The sequence below is a fragment of the Mesoplodon densirostris genome, chromosome 11 (genome assembly GCF_025265405.1).
Source record: "Mesoplodon densirostris isolate mMesDen1 chromosome 11, mMesDen1 primary haplotype, whole genome shotgun sequence".
NCBI classification, from domain to species: domain Eukaryota; kingdom Metazoa; phylum Chordata; class Mammalia; order Artiodactyla; family Ziphiidae; genus Mesoplodon; species Mesoplodon densirostris.
The window spans coordinates 28767690-28792487 of record NC_082671.1 but is presented as its reverse complement, the minus strand read 5'-3'; the positions used below and the strand labels follow the sequence as shown (position 1 = coordinate 28792487).

The window sequence follows — 24798 nt, the reverse complement described above, 5'->3', positions numbered from 1 at the left end:
TACATAAATTATAATGTCCAGTATTCAGCAAAAAAAAGAGATATTCAAATAAATAGTGAAGTATTAACCTACGCTGAAGAAAAAAGGCAGTCAAATAAAATTGTTTCTGAGTGAGCTTATATATTGGATATAGCAAAGATTTCAACATAGCTATTATATGTATGTTCAAAGAAATAAAGGTAATCATATTTGAAGAACGTGAAACGTATAACAACAATACATGCATACATAGCAATTTTCAAGGAGGAATCAGACAGTATAAAAAAGAACCAAATGAAAATTCTGGAGCTGAAAAGTACAATAACTGAAATGAAAAATTCACCCCAGAGACTCAACAGCAGAAACAAGATGGCAGAAAAATCAATGAACTTGAAGGAATATTAATTGAAATTATACAGTCTAAAAAACAAAGAGAAAAAAGGAAGAAAATTGAACAGGTCTCAGAAACTTGCATAATGGGTCCTCCCTGGTGGAGCAGTGGTTAAGAATCCGCCTGCCAATGCAGGGGACACGGGTTTGAGCCCTGCTCTGGGAAGGACCCACATGCCGTGGAGCAACTAAGCCCGTGTGCCACAACTACTGAGCCTGCACTCTAGAGCCCACGAGCCACAACTACTGAGCCCACGCACCGAAGCCTGCTACTGAAGTCTGCATGCCTAGAGTCCGTGCTCCACAACGAGAAGCCACCACAATGAGAAGCCCGTGTACCTCAACGAAGAGTAGCCCCCACTCGCCACAACTAGAGAAAACCTACACACAGCAACAAAGACCCAGTGCAGCCAAAAATAAATTAAAAATTAATTAATTTTTAAAAAAAGAAAGAAACTTGGGTAATGAAAATACGAAATGCAAAGAAACAATGGCTGAAAACTTCCCAAACTGATTTTTTAAAATCTACACAATCAAGAAGCTCAATTTACTCCGAGCAGGATAAATACAAAAAAGATCCACATCATTTTCAAACTGTTAAAAGCCAAAAACAAAGAGAAAACTTTGAAAGCAGCAAGAGAAAAGTGATTCATTACATACAGGGGACTGTCAATACAATTAAGGGCTAACTTCTCATCTGACACAAGGGAGGGCAGAAAACAGTGAAATGACATTCAAAATGCTGAAAGAAAAAAGCTATCAGCCAAGAATTCTGTGTCTAGTAATGCTATCATTCAATAGTGAAGAAAAAAATATTTTCCAAATAAACAAAGCCCAAGAAAATTCATTGCTATTCACTCTGCCTCACAAGAAACACATCATTTTCATGCTGAAAGGAACTTATTCCAGAAATGGTAAATATATGGGTTAAAAACATATTTGTAGACATTTTTCTTTTTTCAAATTGAAGAATAGTTGATTTACAATGTTGTGTTAGTTTCTGGTGTACAGAAAAGTGATTCAGTTATACATATATATTCTCTGTCCATATTCTTTTCCATTATGGTTTATCACAGGATATTGAATATATTTCCTGGTGCTATACAGTAGGACCTTGTTGCTTATCTATTTTATACATAGTAGCTTGTATCTGCTAATCCTAAACTCCTAATGTATCCCTCCCACACCCCCCTTTCCTCTTTGGTAACCATAAACTTGTTTCCTATGTCTTTGAGTCTGTTTCTGTTTGTAAATAGTTCATTTGTGTCACATTTTAGATTCCACATATAAATGATGTCAGATGGTATTTGTCTTTCTCTTTCTGACTTAGTTCACTTAGTATGATAATCTCTAGGTCCATCCATGTTGTTACAAATGACATTATTTCATTCACTTTTATGGCTGAGTAGTATTCCACTGTGTATATATACTACATCCTCCTTATCCATTCAACTGTCAATGGACATTTAAGTTGCTTCCATGCCTTGGCTATTGTAAATAGTGTTGCTATGAATATTGGGGTGCATGTATCTTTTCGAATTAGAGTTTTCTCTGGATATATGCCCAGGAGTGGGATTGCTGGATCATATGGTTACTCTAAGTTTTTTAAGGAACCTCCATACTATTCTCCATAGTGGCTGCACCAATTTACATTCCCACCAACAGTGTTGGAGGGTTCCCTTTTTTCCCCATCCTCTCCAGCATTTATTTGTAGACTTTTAAATGATGGCCATTCTGACTGGTGTGAGATGATACCTCACTGTAATTTTGATTTGCATTTCTCTAATAATTAGTGATGTTGATCATCTTTTTATGTGCCTTTTGGCCATCTGTATGTCTTCTTTGGAGAAATGTCTATTTAGGTCATCTGCCCATTTTTTAATTGGGTTGTTTGCTTTTTTGTTATTGAGTTGTATGAGCCATTTGTATATTTTGGAAATTAAGCCCTTGTTGGTTGTACCATTTGCAAATATTTTCTCCCAGTCCATAGGCTGTCTCTTCCTTTTGCTTATGGTTTCCTTTGCTGTGCAAAAGCTTATGTTTGACTAGGTCCCATTTGTTTATTTTTGCTTTTATTTTTATTGCCTCAGGAGACTGACCTAAGAAAACATTGGTACAATTTCTGTCAGAGAATGTTTTGCTATATTCTCTTCTAGGAGTTTTATGGTGTCATGTCTTATATTTAAGTCTTTAAGCCATTTTGAATTTACTTTTGTGTATTGTGTGAGGGTGTGTTCTAATTTCATTGATTTACATGCAGCTGTTCAGGTTCCCCAACACCAATTGCTGAAGAGACTGTTTTTTCTCCATTGTATATTTTTGTCTCCTTTGTCGAAGATTAACTGACCACAGGTGTGTGAGTTTATTTCTGGGCTCTCTATTCTGTTCCATTGATCCACATGTCTGTTTTTATACCAATATCACACTGTTTTGATTATTGTAGCTTTACAGTATTGTCTGGAGTCTCGGAGGGTTATGCCCCCAGCTTTGTTCTTTTTCCTCAGGATTACTTTGGCAATTCTGGGTCTTTTATGGTTCCATATAAATTTTAGGATTATTTATTCTAGTTCTGTAACAAATGTCATGGGTATTTTGACAGGGATTGTATTAAACCTGTACATTACTTCCGGTAGTATGGCTATTTTAACAATATTAATTCTTCCAATCCAAGAGCATGGGATAGTTTTCCATTTCTTTGAATCATCTTCAATTTCCTTTATCAATGTTTTATAATTCTCAGCATATAAGTCTTTTACCTCCTTTGTCAGGTTTTACTCCTAAATATATATATTTTTTGCTGCAATTTTAAAAGGGATTGTTTTTTTACTTTCCCTTTTTGATATTTCATTGTTAGTGTAAAGAAATGCAACAGATTTATGTATATTAATCTTGTATCCTGCTATGTTGCTGAATTCGTTTATCAGTTTCTAGTAGTTTCTTTGTGGAGTCTTTAAGGGTTTTCTATATATAGTATCATGCCATCTGCATATAATGACAATTTTACCACTTCTCTTCCAATTTGGATACCTTCTATTTCTTTTTCTTGTCTGACTGCTGTGGCTAGGACTTCCAATACTATGTTGAATAGAAGTGGTGAGAATGGGCATCATTGTCTTGCTCCAGATTTTAGTGGGAAGGCTTTCAAGCTTTTCACTGTTGAGTGTTATGCTGGCTGTGGGTTTTTCATAAATAGTTTTTATTATGTTGAGATATGTTCCTTCAATACCCGTTTTGGTAAGAGTTTTTATCATGAATCGATGTTGCATTTTATCAAATGCTTTTTCTGCATCTATTGAGATGATCATGTGGTTTTTGTCTTTTCTTTTGTTGATGTTGTCAGCATCACATTGATCTGCATATAGATATTTTTTTAATATTCTCTTAACTTCTTTAAAAGACATAAAATTGTACAAAAAAGTAATCATATCACTATATTAATGAATTTAAAACACATAAAAATATTTATGTAACACAGGGTCTTCCCTGGTGGTGCAGTGGTTGGGATTCCGCCTGCCAATGCAGAGGACACAGGTTTGAGCCATGGTGCAGGAAGATCCCACATGCCATGGAGCAGCTGGGCCTGTGTGCTACAACTGCTGAGCCGGCACTCTAGAGCCCGCGAGCCACAACTACTAAAGCCTGTGCTCCTGGAGTCCATGCTCTGCAACAGTAGAAGCCACCGCAATGAGAAGCCCACAACCTCAACCTCAACAAAGAGTTGCCCCTGCTCACTGCAACTAGAGAAAGCCCGCGCACAGCAACGAAGACCCAATGCAGCCAAAAATAAATAAATAAAAAAAATAGATTTATAAAAAATAAATATATATATATTTATGTAACACAAAAGAAGGCAGTCAAGGAGCAAAAGAATCCCCATCCAAATAACCTTATGTGATCTAAAGAATTCCTTTTCAATATTTAAACTTCAGCAAAGAAGAAGTGATCAACAGTTTTGACTAGAGAATCAAACAGAAATTACTATGATATTATTAAAATGTATTATCCAGGTTTGATGAAATTTTAAAAGTCAGGACACATATATAACATGACCAAAAAAAAAAAAAAACCCAAAATGAAATAAAATAGAATACAGTTGATCCTTGAACATGGGTTTGAACTGCACAGGTCAACTTATATGCACATTTTTTTTTTCAGTAAATGTGTACTACAGTACTACATAATCCATGGTTGGTTGAATCCATGATGCATAACCACAGATATGGAGGGCTGACAGTAAAGTTATACTGGGATTTTCAAACACATGGGGGATCAGCACCCATAACCCTTAGGTTGTTGAAAGGTCAACTGTAATTATATTTCTAAAATGTCAGGGTTTATAGCAATCATTCTTTATATTCATTTATAGTCATTCCAACATCTCAACCTCTGAAAGCAAGCAAGGGAGACACAGAGCTGAATGGGAACTTACTTTGTAAATTAATGTGGACCCTGATAAAGCCAGGCTCTCCTTGCCTCAAAAGCAAATGGAGAATTCACTGTTCAGTATATTGCATGTGCTCAATAAATATTTTAACTTTGCAGAGATGATTTCTGCATAATTCAGACCAGAATGGAATTTGGCCAGGTGTCTCACATCTCTCAATCTAAATTTTAAATCTAGAAGACCTTATGATTTGTACAGAAAAAGTAATTACAGCCTTGAACAAAATAGTCCTATTACCTGAATTTCTTCAATTATTGATTTGAACTGGGGAATACGCTCTGTCATGTTTTTAACCAATTCCATTGCGTTATCAAATCCCTTCACATATTCTCCATACATCTTAAGGAATGGGGCCAATTTCTGAAGGATGTCACCAATTCTAGGGGTAGTTTCCCTGTATAAAACATAGAAACAAGTTGTTAAGATTTCTTATAGAATGAGTGAATTAACAGGACTCCAAATGAAGTAATCACTTTCTACACGTACCCTGCGCTTTGCAGATCCACTTTGCTGTGAGACTGATAGACAGCGAGTTTTTACAGGGAGTTTAGGAATGACACAGTAAAGAGAGATGCTTTACTCTTGGAATTCTTGAAGCTCCAGATTACCCTTAATATCTTGCCTCCACTAATCAAACTATAGTTTGGAAAGGAGAGATGAAACCTTTTTCAACTAAAGACAAAAATGTACCACAAGGGTCTTTCAGTGATCTTTAACATTGAATCTTTGTGTAAATGTTTGTTTACAGCTCTGTGTAGCATTATTATTTCAATTTAACAGCTGAATAACACAGCTTCTAGTATGACTGCCTTAGATATATTATTTGCTATCTATGCCTCTTACCATTCTTGCATTCTTTTCTCCAGCTCTGGCAATAGGAATTTACTATGGAAGGCATTTATTGATGAAATATTAGAAAAGATTTTATTCACCATCTCTGCTGGAAATGAGCCTCGATTTGCTTCTTCCAGTAGTTTGCAATAAAATACCTGAATAAGAGAATTAATGCAAACATTACTTCAAATTTATTGGTTAACCATCTAACACTGTGCTAAGGCACATAGTGGGCTCTTAGTAACCTTTTGTTGAATAAATGGAAAAGTTTGTGATTCAAGAAATCAATCATTTTTGAGATGTAGGAGTGAGTATATGCTTTAAGAAGAACCAGGAATTAGAATTAGGAAGCTTTGACTCTAACCTAGGCTATGCCTCTATCTGTGGGATGTTAATCGTTTCTGTTCCAGAGAATTTCCAGTTGAGGGTAACAGGATTTACCCTTCCTATCCATAGGTAGAGTTAAAAGATGGGAAACTACACAGGTGCATAATAACTGTGGTATTTTCCACTCCTCTTTATATTTTGAATGACTTCTATGGCACATATTACATATTGCCCTTTATTATATATGGCATGTATTTCATTTTCCCTATTAAAACTGTACACTCCTTGGGGAGGTAGAACATTGTGATTTACTTCTCACAGTAGAAAAGGTGCTTAAAAAATATGTGGTCAATGCATGAACAAAAGAGTATTTCAGTTCTCACATGTTTTTCTGCTTTAGTAAATAATAATGCATGGTAACTTAAAACTCAGAAATGAGGATAAAAAGATCTTCCCTTGTACATAATAACAGGTATCTTAAAGACAGTAAAAAACAGTTTTGCAGTCTTAGCTCTACTCCAGTAGGGCTACTATACCTCTTAATTGCCACTCTGTTAAATGTAGGCAGAAGGAGGTCTTGTTCTTTCATAATGTCCAGATGGTTGTTTATTTTCTAAATTCACCTGCATTGCATTTTCTTGAGAGGCAAAAGAATACAAAATTATGTCCTTAGAGACTGCAATAGGATATTTTAGTAATTAAGACTAAATTCTAAAAGGTCAGCAACAGTAGCTGACAAGATAATATGGCTGAAAAAAAGAAAGAAAGAAAGAAGAAAAAAAGTGTAACTTGGTAAGAGGAAAAAACACATTTCCACTATGGGAATACCTAAAAGTTTCAGGTCTGTAATCACCATGAGGAGAAACATTGTTTCAAAGGCACAAACCAACATGAATTGATTGACTTATGGTGCAATTCTTTGGAAAGTGAGTATTTGAGTCACAAACACATTATCTCAGAGAACACAAGTCTTAATCTGGCCCTTTAAGGGTCACCCTAACAGGCATGTAATCTACTCTAGGAACTGATAAAGAGGTGTGCCCAGGATGGCCTGCTCCCACAAAGTTCCATTTTTCCAACTGCAATAGCGGAACATCTTCTTGCAACTGATTTACTCAAAGTTGGCAACTTTATCTTTTAATAAGAGGAGTCTGTATTAGCAGACAATCTACCAATTATCTTGATCTTTTATCACTGAAACAGGATTAAGAAGCCATCGCGTTTAACAGTTATTCTTAATGATGCATTTTAAAACTTTCTTTGCAAATGTATATTTGAGATGATTCACAAGCATCCACCATGATTAAAGTACAAAATATTATTCACATATTCAACAAATATTTACACCTGGCACTGTTTTGAACGTTTTATGCAAGGCTGAACACGTGAACTCAAAATTCCTTCTGGCCCTATGACTGCAGCAATTCAGATCATTCACAACAGCAAGTGAGACAAGAATAAGTGATGTATTCGTGTCAACATCAGAATCTCCTATTTACTAACATGGCCTTCAGGGTCACAATAAGTGGGCAAGAAACAGAGTAGTGTTTAGGATTGAAAGACACAGATAAAGGCATTTTGCAAGTCATACAGACAGTCCTTCAATCTGTTTTTTATGAATTATGGAACCTTTATACCTAATGAATTCACTGACAGAGCTGAAAATGTTAGAGATCTCCTTGAGGAAGTAGCTTTCACTTGCCAAAAATGGCTAGGTCCTTCTTGCAGTTTCTAAAACACTTAAATTACTAAGTTAAAATGATGTTTGATGCCATAAAATAAAATACTGAAAGGGAAAATATTACCTGATCTAAGAGGTCAAGTCGGCTGACGTAAGCTCTTTCTGTAAGCAAAAGTTCATTGGCTATTTTGTGAAGTTTTTGCTCATTAGTCTCCTGAAAACAGAACAGATATTCACATATCAGGAAATAAAGCATGGACAGTATTTCTCAAGTAATAAATATTATCAAATGGTTTCATCAAGGACTTCCCTGGTGGTGCAGTGGTTAAGAATCCGACTGCCGGTGCAAGGGACACGGGTACAAGTCCTGGTCCGGGAAGATCCCACATGCCGCAGAGCAACTATGCCCGTGTGCCACCACTACTGAGCCTGCTCTCTAGAGCCCGCGATCCACAACTACTGAGCCCACGTGTCACAACTACTGAAGCCCGTGCACCTAGAGCCTGTGCTCTGCAACAAGAGAAGCCACCACAATGAGAAGCCCGGGTAACGCAATGAAGAGTAGCCCTCACTCACCGCAACTAGAGAAAGCCCGCTTGTAGCAACGAAGACCCAATGCAGCCAAAATCAAGCAAATAAATAAATAAATAAAAATTTTTAAAAATTGATTTAAAAAAATGGTTTCATCAGAAGTTTTCTTAAGCTTCTCAGGTACCCAATTCCTTTCGGTCATCAAGGAACATCCAACCAGAAATGAACAAAATTAGAAATCAGCTAGATTTAATCTATGATAACTTCTTTGATCTCTGTATAATTAACACTATCTTCCACCTTTTCTTTGAAACATCTTTTATCTTTTTACTTCCCAGACACTTTTCTTTCCTCATTTTCCCCCTACCTCTCTCAGGCTACTCTTTGGACATGTTTTTATCACACTCTCAAAGATCTTGTTTAATTACTAGCTCTATGCACAGAACTTTTTACCTTAAAAAATGTTTTTATTATGGAAAATTTCAATCATATATAAAAGTAAAGAAAATAGTAAAAACAAACCCCCATGTGTCCATCACCAAGATCCAACATCAACTCATCGTTAATCTTCTTTCACCTATGCTCGTACCCACCTCCCTCTATCTATATTATTTTTAATTAAATCTAGACTTTAATATTTCTTCAGTTTATATTTACTTAACTCTTAAATATCTTTGTATAACCTTGCTAGTGCCATGAGGATAGGAACATTTTTTCCTTGTTAACTGCTCCATCTCTTGTATCTACTGCAGTGCTTCAATAAAACACTGGCACTCAATAAAATATCACTGAATGAATGAATGAGAAGCAGTCTCACATGACTAACTATTGCTGGACATTTATTACCACTTTGACATGTTGTCAATCTAAGACCAAACTCATCATTTCTGTAAAATCTCCATTCTACCACCACCCTCCAACCTTACCATCCTAGCAATGGTTCCATTCCTTTCCAGTTAGCTGACTTAAATTACTTTAAGCTTAGTTCCCTACCACAAAATCCAGTCAGCCACCAACTCCTATTCATGGCATTTTGTCTTTAGCATCCATCTTTTAAGCTCTCATCACTGCCACCCTGTTTTGTTCATACCTTATCTCAAGCCCAGGCCAATCAATAGTTGCCCAATTAACTGAGTCCATTATTTTTTTTGGCTCTAACCCACCTTGAATACTATCGTATGAGGAATTTTTCTGAAACTCTGCTCTGGGGACTGCCCTGGTGGCACAGCAGTGGTTAAGAATCCGACTGCCAATGCAGGGGACACAGGGTCGATCCCTGGTCCAGGAAGATCCCATGTGCTGCGGAGCAGCTAAGCCTGTGCACCACAACTAATGAGCCTGCGCTCTAGAGCCCCCAAGCCACAACTACTGAAGCAAGCATGCCTAGAGCCTGTGCTCCGTAATGAAGAGTAGCCCCTGCTCGCCACAACTAGAGAAAGCCTGGGCACAGCAACGAAGACCCAACTCAGCCAAAAAATAAATAAATAAAATAAACAAAACAAAACAAAAACTCTGCTCTGCTCACCTAATCCTAATTCCCATAGGAAAAACCAAATTCTTCAATAGTCCTCTTCTCACTGACAGGATAAAATCCAGACTCTGTGCACCATCCAGAGTTGTTTCTACCTAGTTACTTTACTGAAATACTTTACTGAAGTACTTTTCTCATTCTAGGAGTCTATGAAATATAATAAGAGTTTAGTAAAAACTTTAGTACCAAAGCAGACCAAAGTGTACTTTAAACCAGTGTCTGATTTGTGTAAATGCTACATTTTAAACTATGTATAAAATGCTATTAAGTTGTATAAATGCTTCATTGTGTTAAACACATATGACATCTACTTTATGCTTTATATGCAATATATGTTCTAACATGGTAAATTACCATGTTGCTCCTTACAGAACTGAGGTATTTTTATGTGAAGTCTTTAGGGTAAAGTAACATAATAAGTTTAAATAATTTGTGGTCTCAGAAACACTGAAATAGGAACTATGTAGTAATCGGGACTTCCCTGGTGGTCCAGTGGTTAAGACTCCTCGATCTCATTGCAGAGGGCCCAGGTTTGATCCCTGGTTAGGGAACTAGATACCGCATGCCACAATTAAGAGCCCACATGCCGCAACTAAAAGATCCCGCACGCAGCAACGAAGATCCCGTGTGCCACAACTAAGACCCGGCGCAGCCAAATAAATATTAAAAAAAAAACAACTATGTAGTAGTCAAATTCCATAATTAGTTAAAGTTTTGGTTTAACTTAACCTCAGAGTAAAGTACTAGCATTGTTGCTTGCCTACCTGGCATCCCTTCCCCGCTATCTCTTAATGGTATCCAGATTTGGTTAGTGTGTCTACCCCACTACTATGTAGCCTTTCCTTAAGGAAACTGACCTTATCCACAGATCAAAAGGGGAGCCCTGAATGGTGTCACAATCAGGAGTACACAGCGATAGGTTCAGGGGCCAATGAGACACGAGGGAATATGCACTGGCAGCTTTGGAAAAGGAGGCTCCCTACTCTTAAGGAAGAACCATGAAAAAAGAGATCTCTCTTTGCTGCTCCATGTAAATGAGGGTACATGTAGTCTTGAGTGCTATAAGCAGCCATCCCATAACCACAGAGATGAAGTCAATAAACTTCCTTATTGTTTAAGCCAGGTCGAGTAATATTGGTGTTATTTGTAGCATCCTGATTAATATAAAAAACTTAAAATACTAAGAAACATATGTAGTATATTCCATGAAACTGATAAACTTTCAAGAAATTTTTAGACAATCACTATTTATAGAGAAGAAAGTAAAATACTTAATGAACTAAAAATGTGACTTTCAAAGATGTAATTAAGTGTAATAAGTAAATACATAAGAACTCTATCAACATTTCAGAAAAAGTGATATGCTGTTCTACACACTCACAGGAAATACTGACCTGCACCAACACTACAGCCATTTGTTTTGTTTTGTTTTGTTTTTGCGGTACACGGGCCTCTCACTGCTGCGGCCTCTCCCATTGCAGAGCACAGGCTCCGGACGCGCAGGCTCACCGGCCATGGCTCACGGGCCCAGCCGCTCCACGGCATGTGGGATCTTCCCGGAGCAGGGCACGAACCCACGTCCCCTGCATCGGCAGGCAGACGCTCAACGACTGCGCCACCAGGGAAGCCCTTGTTTTGGTTTTTTAAGCCAGATTTACTGAGATGAAATTTACAATTAGTAAAATTCACCCTTTTGGTGAATAGTTCTAGGAGTTTTGACAAATGGTTACAATCATGTCACCACCAGCACAATCAAGATACAGAACATTTCTATCGAAACTTTTCTTAGGTCTCTGCAGTCAACCCCACTCCTCTTCCACCACCAGCTCCTAGTAATTGTTGATCTGGCTTGCTCCAGAATGTCATGTAAATGGAATCACACAGCATGTGCCTTTTGAGTCTTGCTTTATCAAAATGCATTTGAGATATATCCAAGTTGTTATTAGTATCAGTAGTTCATTCTTTTCAAGCCCTTCATTTTATTCTAATAGTGGAGGTATCTTTTTTGACCCACTATACTCTTTTGTATATTCTAATTCTAGTTCTAGCTAATATCTCTAAAGAAAACAATCCAGCAGAATTTGTGCCGTGATAAAATAATACATCTTTTGTCAGTCAGAGAATTCATTAAACAACAAGTCATAATGTCTTTTATTGCTATGCAATGAAGTCACCCCTGAGGTCTTCCATATCCTACGAGATTTTAAATAGGAAGCTTCTAAGAAACAATCTTTTTTGCTGACCGCAAATTATACTTTAGCTGAACGTGGCAAATTGTGGGTATCCTGGTCATATTTTGCAAAATCCAAGGGTATGCCAGCAGTTATTAGTAAAAGCTATATTCCTTCCACACAGATGGTCTTCTAACATTAGGTCCCTGACCTTGCCAAAGTCAACACAAAGTAAACTTGCTGACATATGGTTTAATCACTCACATATAAGAGTTGTGAAAAGTTACTAGGGATTTTGTGGTGGAAGTGAGGACATCACAGACTCATGGAGCCTTTCTTTAGGTTAATCACAACAATAATAGCATCACCATAATGAGAACAGCTAACAATTATTCACTCATTGCTTGTTATATGCCAGACTGTTAAAAGTATTTTACACAGATTGACTGGTCCTTACAACAAGTCTATAAAATGGGTGCCATTATTATTCTTATTTTATAGGTAGTATACACACACAACAAAACAAAATTCCAGAGCTTAAAAAAAAATTCAAGGCTCAAAGAGGCCAGGAAACTTGCCCAAGGTCACACAGAACCCAAATGAATCAGATTTTATTCACATAAGAGAGTATGTGATTTTTGAGTAACTCTTCAGTAAATAGTTGGCTCTCACTCTAACCCTTCTTTGCAACAAAAAACAAGATTGTACTAAGTGCCTACAAGTGAACAGACTAACAAAATACCAACTATCCACTTAAAAATGGAATGTGCATTTTAATTTATATACTGATTAGTTTTCCAACATAAATTTTATTTAAAGCAGACTTTATAGCATTTAATAGTAATTATCAGGTATAAAAAATTCAGTCATATTTGATGTAACAATATGATGGCTTCCAAATTTTAAAAAATTAGTTTAGTTTCTGAAACTTACCTATAAGTACATTTAGGGAGAAATATATGATCTCTCTGCATGTACAGGATTCAATTACTCTATCAGACTTATGCTTAAATAATGCACAAAGTAGTTTTAAAGCTGCTGGTACATTGGGGCTGTAGCCTGATATTTTTTTAAATAGCACTTTACTAAGAAGTCATTTATTTTTGTGATTCTTTGGAAAACAATAATAGTTACCCAATACTGATTTGATGAGTAATCCCATTTGATTCTTTTGGAGCTGAATACACAGGCTTGACTTTTCCAAATAATTATAAATATGCTATTTAAAAAGTATCTTACTTTTGACATTCCTCTATAAAAGAAAGGGATTGGTTTTCTTTCTTTTTTTTACCTGCAAATATATACTATATTGAAAGCTGATTCTCAGAGTATTGCCTCAAACAAAAATACACTAGAATATACCTAAACTATCAGAACTGAAAAAGTAAGATACACTCCTCTTACACTAATAGACTATACAATTTATTTTCCCCTGCTCCTCTCTGCTTAATGCATTCCTAGGCTATTACTGTGTACCTTTACACCTCTGAGAACCTTTTCGTAGAGACCTACTCCATTTTCACTTGGGTTAGGGTCAGCCTAGTTATTAGTCACTGTACCCACTGGCACACGAAGTGTTGCATTGCCAGTTCTGCTTCCTTCCTTGCAGATGTCACCAGCTCCTGCAGGTCGTTTCAGACCTTTCGGCATGACTCTTCCATATGGCGGGAGCCGGGACAAAGAGCAGCTCTCAGAGTTCATTAACTGGATAGGCAGAAAATGCTTGTGTGGAGCCAGCAATTCACTCCTCAGAATCTTAGTGCCATACGCCCTGCACATGTCTCAAAAACCCAAGCAGGGGAGTAGATATTTTGAAAAGAATTTCACAAATGCCAATGAGTAACTGTTTCCTGAAAGATGCTTTAAGGGCAGAATCTTAAACTGTTTAAAAAGGAATCAGATATTGATCCTATGCTTTATAACTCTTCAATCCATGTTCTCATGTGATCTCATTTTAAGCAGGAAGATTTTTTCCCCTAAAAACACTGAATCAAAACTACTAAAAGTTCTTATAGCCTTTTCCATATGTATATTTAGAACATATTCCATATGTTACATTTAAAATAATATCTATATAAATTATCATGTTTTATAGGACCAGAATGGATGGTTTCTTGCTCGTGCAGAATTTCTATCCAAATCTGTCATCAGTTAATTGTATTCTACCATGCAGAAGGAAGATGTGGTTTTGTGTATGTATGTGTCTCTGCATTCCCTAAAGTCCATTCTCTCATAGCAAGATGAGTCAACTTAGGAAATAAACACTTGATTTTGTAACACAATTCATGAGATGCATCAACATTTTGATATGTCTTTTTTTTTTTTTTTTTTGCGGTTCGTGGGCCTCTCACTGTTGTGGCCTCTCCCGTTGCGGAGCACAGGCTCCAGACGCGCAGGCTCAGTGGCCATGGCTCACAGGCCCAGCCGCTCCGTGGCATGTGGGATCTTCCCGGACCGGGGCACGAACCCGTGTCCCCTGCATTGGCAGGCGGACTCTCAACCACTGCGTCACCAGGGAAGCCCCTGATATGTCATTTCTTAATGTATTTACAGACATCAAAATCTTCAGTGTGGTTCCAGGTGATAATTAAAAATTAGATCACAATGATATTTAAATGTCACATAATTAGTCTATCATCTCAAAACACAACTTAAAATCTTTAATTTTGTGTTAGACACCTTCATTCCAGTATTCTTTCTCGGTATACTAAAGAGCAAGGTAATCAAGGGAAGTTATATCATAAGTGAGTGACAGGGGCAACTCCCACTATTTATTGGCACTATTCTACGTTCTTCACATGAATTATCTAACATAACCCTCTTAATACTCCTGTGAAGCAGGTAGCGTTATCCCCTCATTTTATAGACGAGGAAGCTGTGTCCTAGTGAGGCTGGGTAACCTGCCCAAAGTCACACAGCTAGTAAGTGACTAAGCTAGGATTCAATGCAGGTCTGTGAAAACAAAGTTTGTACTCTGCTACCACCTTTTAACTAAGAGAACTCCCCCTGGATCTGGGGAACAAGAAAAAGAGAAGGTAAGGGAACAAAACACAGATTTTGTGTTCTATTAAGATCATGCAATAATGCCACAAGTAAGGTCATGTGGTCTCAGGGAAGAGTTGTAATCAGGAAGAAATTTATCACCAGGTTCACATTACAAGAAAAAGTGAACACCCACTATGACATGCAGGCATTATTCCTTTCCCTGCTGCATAATATAGTGTCACAAGCATAAACAGTCTGGTACTTTAACATGATCCTTCAGGAAGCTTTGGGAGCAAAATCCAAGCCTAATTGTGACCAGCACCAATATTTTTCGAATCTATGTCCTCTATACTGTTTATCCAATTCGAAAGAGGAGAAGAGGGAAGTGAGAGCTTTTAATCTGAAGGTTTAAATTACATCCTTTTAAGAGAGGGTGGGGAGGAGGGAGAAAGAGCCTGCACTGAGAAGGACAGTTTGGATACTTGCACAAGATCAAACAGGAAGTGACAGCAAAGAGAGAAGAACTTTGCTCTTCTTACACCCAATTTAGTATACATTAGACTAAACTGTCCTTTGGGTTTAGCAGAAATTAAAGATCAGACACCAAGAAAATGTAATATATACTCACAATCAATAACTGAATTAAACTATCCCAAGCCTAGGCAGAATATCAAAGTAATAAGGTCACATAAATATTTCTGGTGATGATTCCCCAGAGTTAAAACTTTGTACACAGGAGTGAGTGCCTCACATGGCATGAGGCATGCAAACTTATCTCTGTGTATCCTGTAAGGGAGCACCTTAGTTTAAAATAGAACTGAGAGAGAGGGGCTGGGATCTTCAGCAGGTAAGCTGTGTTGAATTTTGGTTTATTAAGGGACATCTCAGGTCATGAATCTATTCATCTAGATTTACAAATGAGGAAACAGGATTTTTATTTTATGTTTTATTTAACAAACACAGCTCACATTGTTTCAAGGCACTGTTCTATGTACTTTACAACTATTTAATGACCTACGCCTTGTAAAAATGTTATGAGGTAGGTAATATTACCTCCATTTTACAGATGAGGAAACTGAGATACAGAGATGTTTAAGTGACCTGCTCAAGGCCACATAGCTGGTAAGTAGCTGAGCTGGGATTCAAACACAGAGAGTCTGGCTCTTGAGCCTATCTTCCTGACCACCAGGTTATGGTGTATCACTCTCTGTTTTGTTTTTGTTTTTTTTTATGCCACATACAACAACCACTGTGTTTTCAAGATCTGACCTTTCCTTTTCTCTCACACCCATACTGAATCTTTGTGTACCCTGTGACCTCCAGGCACCTGACTTTCCAGATTCTGACTGAGTTCTCCATTTCTGCTAACAACAGGTAATTCATCCTCTCAGCCATGCTCCAAACCTTGGCTTTATCTTTGAGCTCTCCTTTCCCCTTTATCCCATGATATCTTAAGTAATGGTCATTTATTTATCTTAGTCTTCCTTCTTGACTGGTAGTTTCCTCTTTGAATTTACTGCAGTGACTTGAACACAGTATATGTGCAATATAGATTCACTGTATTTAATCTGAATACCCAGGTTTACTGACCTACTTAGCTCTAAGGTCACAGGGTACACAAAGATTCAGTATGGGTGTGAGAGAAAAGGAAAGGTCATAGCTTGAAAACACAGTGGTTGTTGTATGTGGCGTAAACAAAACCAAAACCAAACAAAAACGCCTTGGTCTCCAGGTTAACTTGTAGTTCCACATTCTAAATGACCATCATCCTCACAAGCTCACCAATACCCCGCTGTCTGCCACACTCTCAACCCCAGTGGTTCTCATGACACTGCTCTCTCTTCTTCTTTCCCCTCTCAGACAAATCTCTATGTTCCCCTTTCGATTATGCTTGTGCTCTCTAGGGCTCAGTTCTTGGCCTTCTTCTGGTTCCTACACATTCTATTTTGGCAATATTAATCACATGCTTATGTACATCCTTTTACATTCCTACCCTCTTTCCTGAGCTCCAGATCCATATTTCATCTGCCTAATTAATATCTCCAAATGGATGTCTTGCAGGTGCCATAAACTGAGTAGCATAAAAGTAACCTAATCAGCAGCTCTACTCCCTGCCCTCATTCCAAACACAATCACTTTCCTTCTTGTCTGTCATCTCAACCAAGGCCTGCAGAGTTATACTAAAGTGCCGTATCTGAGATCACATAGCTGGGAAGTAATGGGGCTGGGATTGGAACTCATCTCTTTTTTTTTTTTTTTTTTTTTTTGCGGTACGCGGGCCTCTCACTGCTGTGGCCTCTCCCCGTTGCGGAGCACAGGCTCCGGACATGCAGGCTCAGCGGCCATGGCTCACGGGCCCAGCCGCTCCGCGGCATGTGGGATCTTCCCGGACTGGGGCACGAACCCGTGTCCCCTGCATCGGCAGGCGGACTCTCAACCACTGCGCCACCAGGGAAGCCCTGGAACTCATCTCTTAATTCTAAAGCTTTCATCCTTAACCAATAACCCATAATGTCTCCAGAATATTCCATTTTTGTTTTAGGTATCTTTACCTGGACATCCCACAAGTCCTTTAAATTCATTATGTCTAAATCCAATTAATTTTTTTGCCCCCCAAATATGTTGTTCTTTCTATTCTCTTGTAGTTCAGTAAATGGTACACCGTCTGCCACTTCATCCAAGCTAGGAGTTGAACATGACTCATTCTCTACATCCAGTCACGCAGTTCTCAGAAATCTCTCTCCCTTGTCCTAACCCTCTGCTTCGTCCAGGACCTCTTCCTTTCACACCTGGACTATGACGGTTGCTTACTAACCATGTTCCCTGCTCCATCTGTTTTTCCTTTCATCTGAGTCATTTTTCTAAAACCCACAGATGTATAATTATGTCACTTCCATGCTTTAATTAAATGCCTTTTAGGCCAGATAGTATTAGGCTTATGGAAAGTTTGAAATAACATGGGAAAATACCTATGTTTAATCCTACAAAACAGGATGCAGAATGACCATACATTATGCTACTGACATATATTTTTTTAAAATATCAGCTGAGAAAAACAAGCTGGAATGTTAGATATGAAAGCATTTTTCTCTGGGTGGTGGAACTATGAGTGATTTTATATTCTCTACGCTTTGCTGCATTTTATTGATTTTCTATGAGGATTATTAATTTTTATTCAGACTTTTAAACATCTTTTTTAAAAAAGTCTCCATTGTTTTCAGGGGAAAAAATACAGCTTAGGCACACAAACCCATTGCAATTTATCCTAAGCTTACATTTTCTTTTTAAGCCTATCCTTCTACTCCCACACTCATTTCACTAGCCCTTCTGGCCTCTATTATGAGGCCAGAAAACCCCTAAACATGGCAGCTACCCTCTTGTTTCTACTTCTCACACCTGCTCTCAGCCTAGATGCACTCCTCTTCCCTACCTCCCTGTTCCTGCCTATTCTGGACCACCAGCACCTCCCACTCCTCCTTCAAGCCCAATTCTGCTGCTTCTCAGCAGCCTGCCCCTCACCAGCATTCCTCCAGGCACAGCTGTTTTCTCATCTGTGTTTCCCAAGCCCTTTTTGCACCATATCATGCTGATTTACTTATGTCTTTCTCCCCTCAGCAGACTGAGGCTTTGTGGAAAGGGCTTGCCTTGTTCATTTCTGTTTCCAGCACCAAGGAGAGTGAGCCTGCATACTGAATTTTTAAAGTGAACAGTAGGTGGTTTTATTCAGGTGCAGGCTCTCTGAAGCACACTTTTTCTCATTTCTTTCTTATATCTTTCCAACACACTAAACGGAGTCACCACAACATAAAGAAGTTTCTGAGTTCCCCATCAGTTCTAAGTGAATAATGAAAAGCTACCCTCAAGGCATTTATGAACTATCCACATGGTTAGTGAGGAAACTTTTCCATTATTCTACACATCATTTTAAAATGCCTACGACTTTAGTTGGAGCTTTCATTACAATACTAGCAACAATGAAAGATCGATTAGTAAAGCTGGATAATTTCTTCGCTTATGTTGCCTTTCACTTTCTTGGAATTAAAGCTGATTTGGCAAAAGGAGAAACAGAGGTGTAATTTAATATTTGCCTTCAAATCTAACAAGACCTCAACAGTTGTCCCCTTATCTTTCAAGAAGTGAACCAAAAGAAATTTTAAGCTTTATGGGAGGGGTATAAATTGGGAGACTGAGATTGACATATACACACTACTATATATAAAATAGATAACTAATAAGAACCTACCGTACAGCACAGGGAACTCTACTCAATACTCTGTAATGATCTATATGGGAACAGAATCTGAAAAAGAGTGGATATATGTATAACTGATTCACTTTGCTGTACAGCAGAAACTAACACAACATTGTAAATCAACTATACTCCAACAAAAATTAATTTAAAAAATAAAAAATAAAGCTTTATAAAAAAAGGACTTGTAGCCCATCATAAGAAATGGATAAGCAAAGTAAGCATTATGTTTTACCTCTCAGAAAACTTTGATATCTCATATTATACCCTATAAAATTAATCAACAATTTTAAGAAATACAATTAAACGTAGTGAGGAGAAATTGAAGGAAAAAGAGGAAAAGCGAGTTAACTTGTATTACACCACTGGTTTTCTGTTTGCAATTTATTTTTTTTTAAATCAAGCCTCACTTTCTTTTTTTTAAATTAATTAATTAATTAATATATATGTTTTTTTATTTTTGGCTGCGTTGGATCTTCGTTGCTGTGCATGGGCTTTCTCTAGTTGTGGCGAGTGGGGGCTACTCTTCATTGCGGTGCACAGGCTTCTCACTGCAGTGGCTTCTCTTGTGGCAGAGAACGGGCTCTAGGCATGCGGGCTTCAGTAGTTGTGGCATGTGGGCTCAGTAGTTGTGGCCCACGGGCTCTAGAGCGCAGGCTCAGTAGTTGTGCACAGGCTTAGTTGCTCTGCGGCATGTGGGATCATCCTGGACCAGGGCTCGAACCCCTGTCCTTTGCATTGGCAGGCAGATTCTTAACCACTGCACCACCAGGGAAGTCCTGAAACTTACTTCTGAATGTGCTTTTCCGTCATTTTTCCCCCTAGGAGATAATTATCTTTCTTAACTTTTGAGTATGTTCAAAAGTTATAAACCCTCAAGGCTTATATAAAAATATAATAAGTAAAATAGCAATTAAAAAACCAGAAATAAGCAGGAAATAAACATTTACTTTTTTAAAAAAATATATGTTTCTATAAGTCTCTACATTATGGACACCACCTTCATCTATCTGCCAACTTCACTACATAATTTCTTTCATTTTTGGTGAAAGGAAAGATTAACTTTTAAAAAATCTGCTTCTTTTACATTCTTGATAAAATTGCTATTATTATAGTTTTAATACATTGCTACTTTGAGCTTATGTTGGCAATAACAGAGATTCGTTATTTATATAAACGTTTAGTCTTAAAAAGTTCATATCTACACACTGATATTTGGCTTGCTGTATGAAATACAGAGGAAGGAAATACTCTGAATAAATCTCCGAAAAAACTACCAATCAACCCATGGAAATATAACCTGGATATTAAAAGACTCGTGAAAACTGTGAAGAGAAATTTTCATTTCCACGGCACAAATTGATGAATGCAGCATTCGACATAGTGCATTTCTACTAAAGCTCACCCACTGAAGCCTACAAATCTGAGAAAAAAATAACTATTTTTAATGAAATTCATTCTAACCCATTTACCTGAGTCTCCTAATATAGTTTAAGCTATTTATGATAACCCAAATTCATCATGCCAAACAAGAATTATAATACTGTTGTTATCCCCTGATGCCCTCAAGTACCATTCCTGAGCACGCACATGCACACACACTACGATAGTCATTGACCCCTACCTTTCCTGTAACTTATGGGTTTTAGTATGTTTCCTTACAATATTGTATAGATGTTATGGAAAAAACCTAACATACTTTTTGGCTCACCCAATAACATCTTCCTTTTAGTAGATTTCAATCTGTAATCTGCTGTAATACATGATTAACCTTAATTTAAAGATACTATTAACACATTGTGGTTGAAAGCTAAAGGTATCATAAGGTGCTAACATTTTTCTTTGATTCTGAGATTTTAAAGAATTATCTGCTTACTTTGAGGTGTCTGGCTATATTTAGATCACTGGTGCAAAAAGTTTAAACACTGGAAGAGTGTTGCTTTGCTAAAGTATAGTTGAGTCAACAGTTTCAATGAGGTAGGTACTATCTTTTACATGGTAAAAATAACAGTATTCCATATTCACCACTGTAAGTGATTCTTGATCAAAATACATCAGATAATCAATGAAAGAGTTACACAAGCTGAGACTATTTTCAAGTCTGTACTCAATTATTAATAATGATTGTTCAAGATATATTTTAATATGTATCTACTTTCCTGAACTATCTTTGCAGTTCTATTGTACCCCCACTTTCCATCCCCCAATCCCTCATTCTTCCACTCCTGGTGCGCAATTCAGGAAATGTCCATTAAATTTAATTCTGGCTTAAATGAAAGCTAATAAGACTATTCTGATGTAAATCTCTATATCGAGTTATATAAAGACTGAGTTAACTATTTTTCAGTTGTCTGCATAGTGAAACTCTAATACTCCATGATGTCTTAGAAGTTCAACACATTAGATGGCTTAAGAAGCAGCTGACAATCTGGAGGGCTATGCTAACAAAGGAATATACCTACATACAACAGCACAGAATTATTACATTATTATCACTAAGGAGAGACTTAAGATCAGACTCAGTTTATATTCTTCAACTAAAGAATTTTAGAACCCTTTAATTAGAGAATTTAATTGATTTGTTCAAGGTCATAATGTTGGTTAGTGGATGAACAAGAAGTAGCATCAAGATTTCCTGGTCCAATTGTTTAGTCTACTATGTACTACTAACTTAAAAATTTTTTTAAGTTTATTTTTTATTTTTAATTGTGGTAAAATACACTTAACATAAAACTTATCACCTTAACACTGCTAACATTTATGTTTGCATTTTGGAACAAGGAAAGGCAATGTAACAAGCACTAATGCTTGCTACTCTAAAGCAGCAAAAGAGAACACATTGTCACCATGAAGAAATTACATTCTAATACTCCTTTTTGGTTGGGAGACTCATGTGGTATTTGGATCAACAGCTTTGCAGAGAAAATTTCCTTTTTCTTCCCACATATAGCATGTGCCAACCAGTGCTTAAATGCCCATTAGGAGAAAGACCAGATGTATTATTCCATGTCTCACTAATTTAATAGGAAGCCCTATTAAGTCTCTCCCAAACCAAAGAAGACTCATCTATGAAAATGTATACATAATAATATATGACAGGGGAAAAGAAGTAGTACCCAGCAACCACAGGCATCATCACCAGTTAAAATATTTCCCTTAATAAAAACAGCTCTTGGGCTTCCCTAGTGGCGCAGTGGTTGAGAGTCCGCCTGTCGATGCAGGGGACACAGGTTAGTGCCCTGGTCCAGGAAGATCCCACATGCCGCGGAGCAGCTGGGCCCGTGAGCCATGGCCGCTGAGCCTGCGCGTCCGGAGCCTGTGCTCCGCAACGGGAGAGGCCACAATAGTGAGAGGCCCGCATACCGCAAAAAAAAACAAATAACAGCTCTTACTGTTTTACAGATACTTGCTGGTGGCATCATCCCAACTGTAAAAGGACAGATGTGAGTCTTGAGTTCCTTGGTTCTAAACTTCCTTTCCATTCACCGTGATTTAAACACAGAGACACTAAAATCTACTACTATATCGAGATGTAAAGAGATTCACTTTGCAAAGTCCTGTTTCTTTAATGTTTCAGATATTTTTACCAAGTATGATTCACTTTCTCCTACTCACTTCCTTATTTAAACTTTCTCTGCTTGAGTCAGCATTTAAAATTAATTCACTAACTGGAAGAAAATAAACTACTGGCTCTTTGCCTATTTGTGATTTTTTTCACTGTAAATTGAACTATAAGATAGACTTCACTTTAAAGTTCTGAACACATCAGTCAATCATCTTTTACTCTAATATTTTAGTATCAGTCCTTTTGAATTTCTGGCTATGTTAGTGCCACTTAAGATACAGCATCATAAAAAAATTCTAAATAGATTTAGGACTTGGATTTATCCTCTACAAATTTTCCTATAATTGTCCAATTTTCAATTATCAGCTCTCCTATAAAGATTGTTATTTATAATATATAAGAGAGACTAAACAATGGAAACTTTTTTCTTGTCTTCAGAATTATAAACAACTCCCCACTCCAGGGAATGCTATGATAATGCTTATATACCATCTTTGATCCAAGAAATTCCAAGTGCTTTGTAAAAGCCATATTTATTGATCTTTCCAAAGCACTATATTGACATGAAAAGAATACAAATGCAGTGGTCTTGTTACTGAAATTGTATAAAAGTTTCTGCTATAGCACAGGTAGATTATGAACATATTTCACCAGCAAATCAGCCCTTTGTTAGCTCAGAAATGCCATTCAGGTGGTTCATCAAACTGCTGCTCTGATTAGAAAGGAAATTAACTTCTAGTTTGCCACAGTCTCACCTCTCTCTAGTCTATTCCTCATGGCCGCTGAATTCATTGACATTTCCTGCAATTAGGCATTTACACTTGTGACTTCTTGCATCAGGACACAATACTGGCCTGAGAGTCAGGGTACAAGGGGTCTGAGTTTTTACTGTGAGCCTGGAAAATCACTTAAGCTTCCTGGGACTGTTTTTTCTTCTATAAATGAACTACTGAACCAAGATGATACTCAGGATTACATAATTTCCTGTTACTTAGACCATAAATATTAGGGATGCAGCCTTAACATTTGGGCAACAAATAACATTTTCTTCCGATGTAAGTAAAAACAGTATGTTTGTGGTTTTCCTATATCAAAGTCTTAACACTGTTCTGAATCTTGAAATCATAATAGAGAGATCAACAGAAATTACATAGAAGAAAAAGTGGAATATCTCCTCAGAGTAGGGGAAACATGCATCATCAGCTAGAGCTTGAAAACTATTCAACCAGTGGCGTGGGTGATCTGACTTATTCATCACATAAGTGCTATAAAATAGTTTTCAAACCATAGTGGAATAGTCAGTCAGTGCTTGAGACTTCCCTGGTGGTCCAGTAGGTAAGACTCTGTGCTCCCAGTGCAGGGGGCCTGGGTTCAATCCCTGGTCGGGGAACTAGATCCCACATGCATGCCACAACTAAGAGTTCACATGCCGCAACTAAGTCCGCATGCTGCAACTAAAGATCCTGTATGCCGCAACTAAACATACTGCCACGAAGATCCCGCGTGCCGCAACTAAGACCCGGTACAGCCTAAATAAATAAATAAATATTAAAAAAAAAAAGTCAGTGCTTCTTCCTACTTATGCTTTACCTTCACCTCTTGGTGCTGGTCCAGCTGTTCCAGTTCTAGGGGACTTTCTCCATCTTCCCTCTCTTGTACCTTGGCTTCTGTGTCTGCTCTTCCTTCTTCCAGGGGGAGCACTGGGCCGACACGTAAAGTCCTGCAGCTACTGTCAGAAGCATTTTCATCACAGTCATCTGTTGGGGGGGATGCAGGGTCTGTGGCTGTTTCCTGTCTTTCTCCATTCACTAAGTTTGTATCGGGCAAGGGTTCAGAAGTTTGAATAGGAGTATCTGGGCTAAGAGTGGCCGCTTTATCCTCCTCACATTCCATCTGGTTTTGTGCTGCTACCATACCGTTAGCCACACAAGTCTGTGCACCCTGAGATTGACCTGTATCATTTCCCTGCTTCTGTGGTGAGTGTTGGGAGAGGAGTTTTTGCTGAGGTGTGGTTGTCAATCCATGCCTTCCTGGGGTTCTAGGCGCATTTAGGTTCACAGCAGAATCTTTTTTCAAATCACTGTAATTTGATAATGAGCTAAAAGATAAAA

At 37.6% G+C, this 24798-nt stretch overlaps 1 protein-coding gene across 3 annotated transcripts in view; it reads right to left on the bottom strand.

Annotated features, from left to right (window-relative positions):
* Nucleotides 1-24798, bottom strand: part of FGD4 (FYVE, RhoGEF and PH domain containing 4) — a 200660-nt gene that overhangs the window by 27752 nt on the left and 148110 nt on the right. For 2 of the 3 annotated variants that reach the window (XM_060112402.1, XM_060112403.1), the window contains exons 4-7: nt 24278-24785; nt 7780-7869; nt 5657-5802; nt 5051-5207 (exon numbers count right to left, since the gene is read on the bottom strand). In XM_060112402.1, coding sequence (XP_059968385.1) covers nt 5051-5207; nt 5657-5802; nt 7780-7869; nt 24278-24785 — 901 coding nt within the window. Of the gene's footprint in view, nt 1-5050; nt 5208-5656; nt 5803-7779; nt 7870-24262; nt 24786-24798 lie in introns of those variants that run through there. The other variant, XM_060112404.1, reaches the window with a different exon arrangement.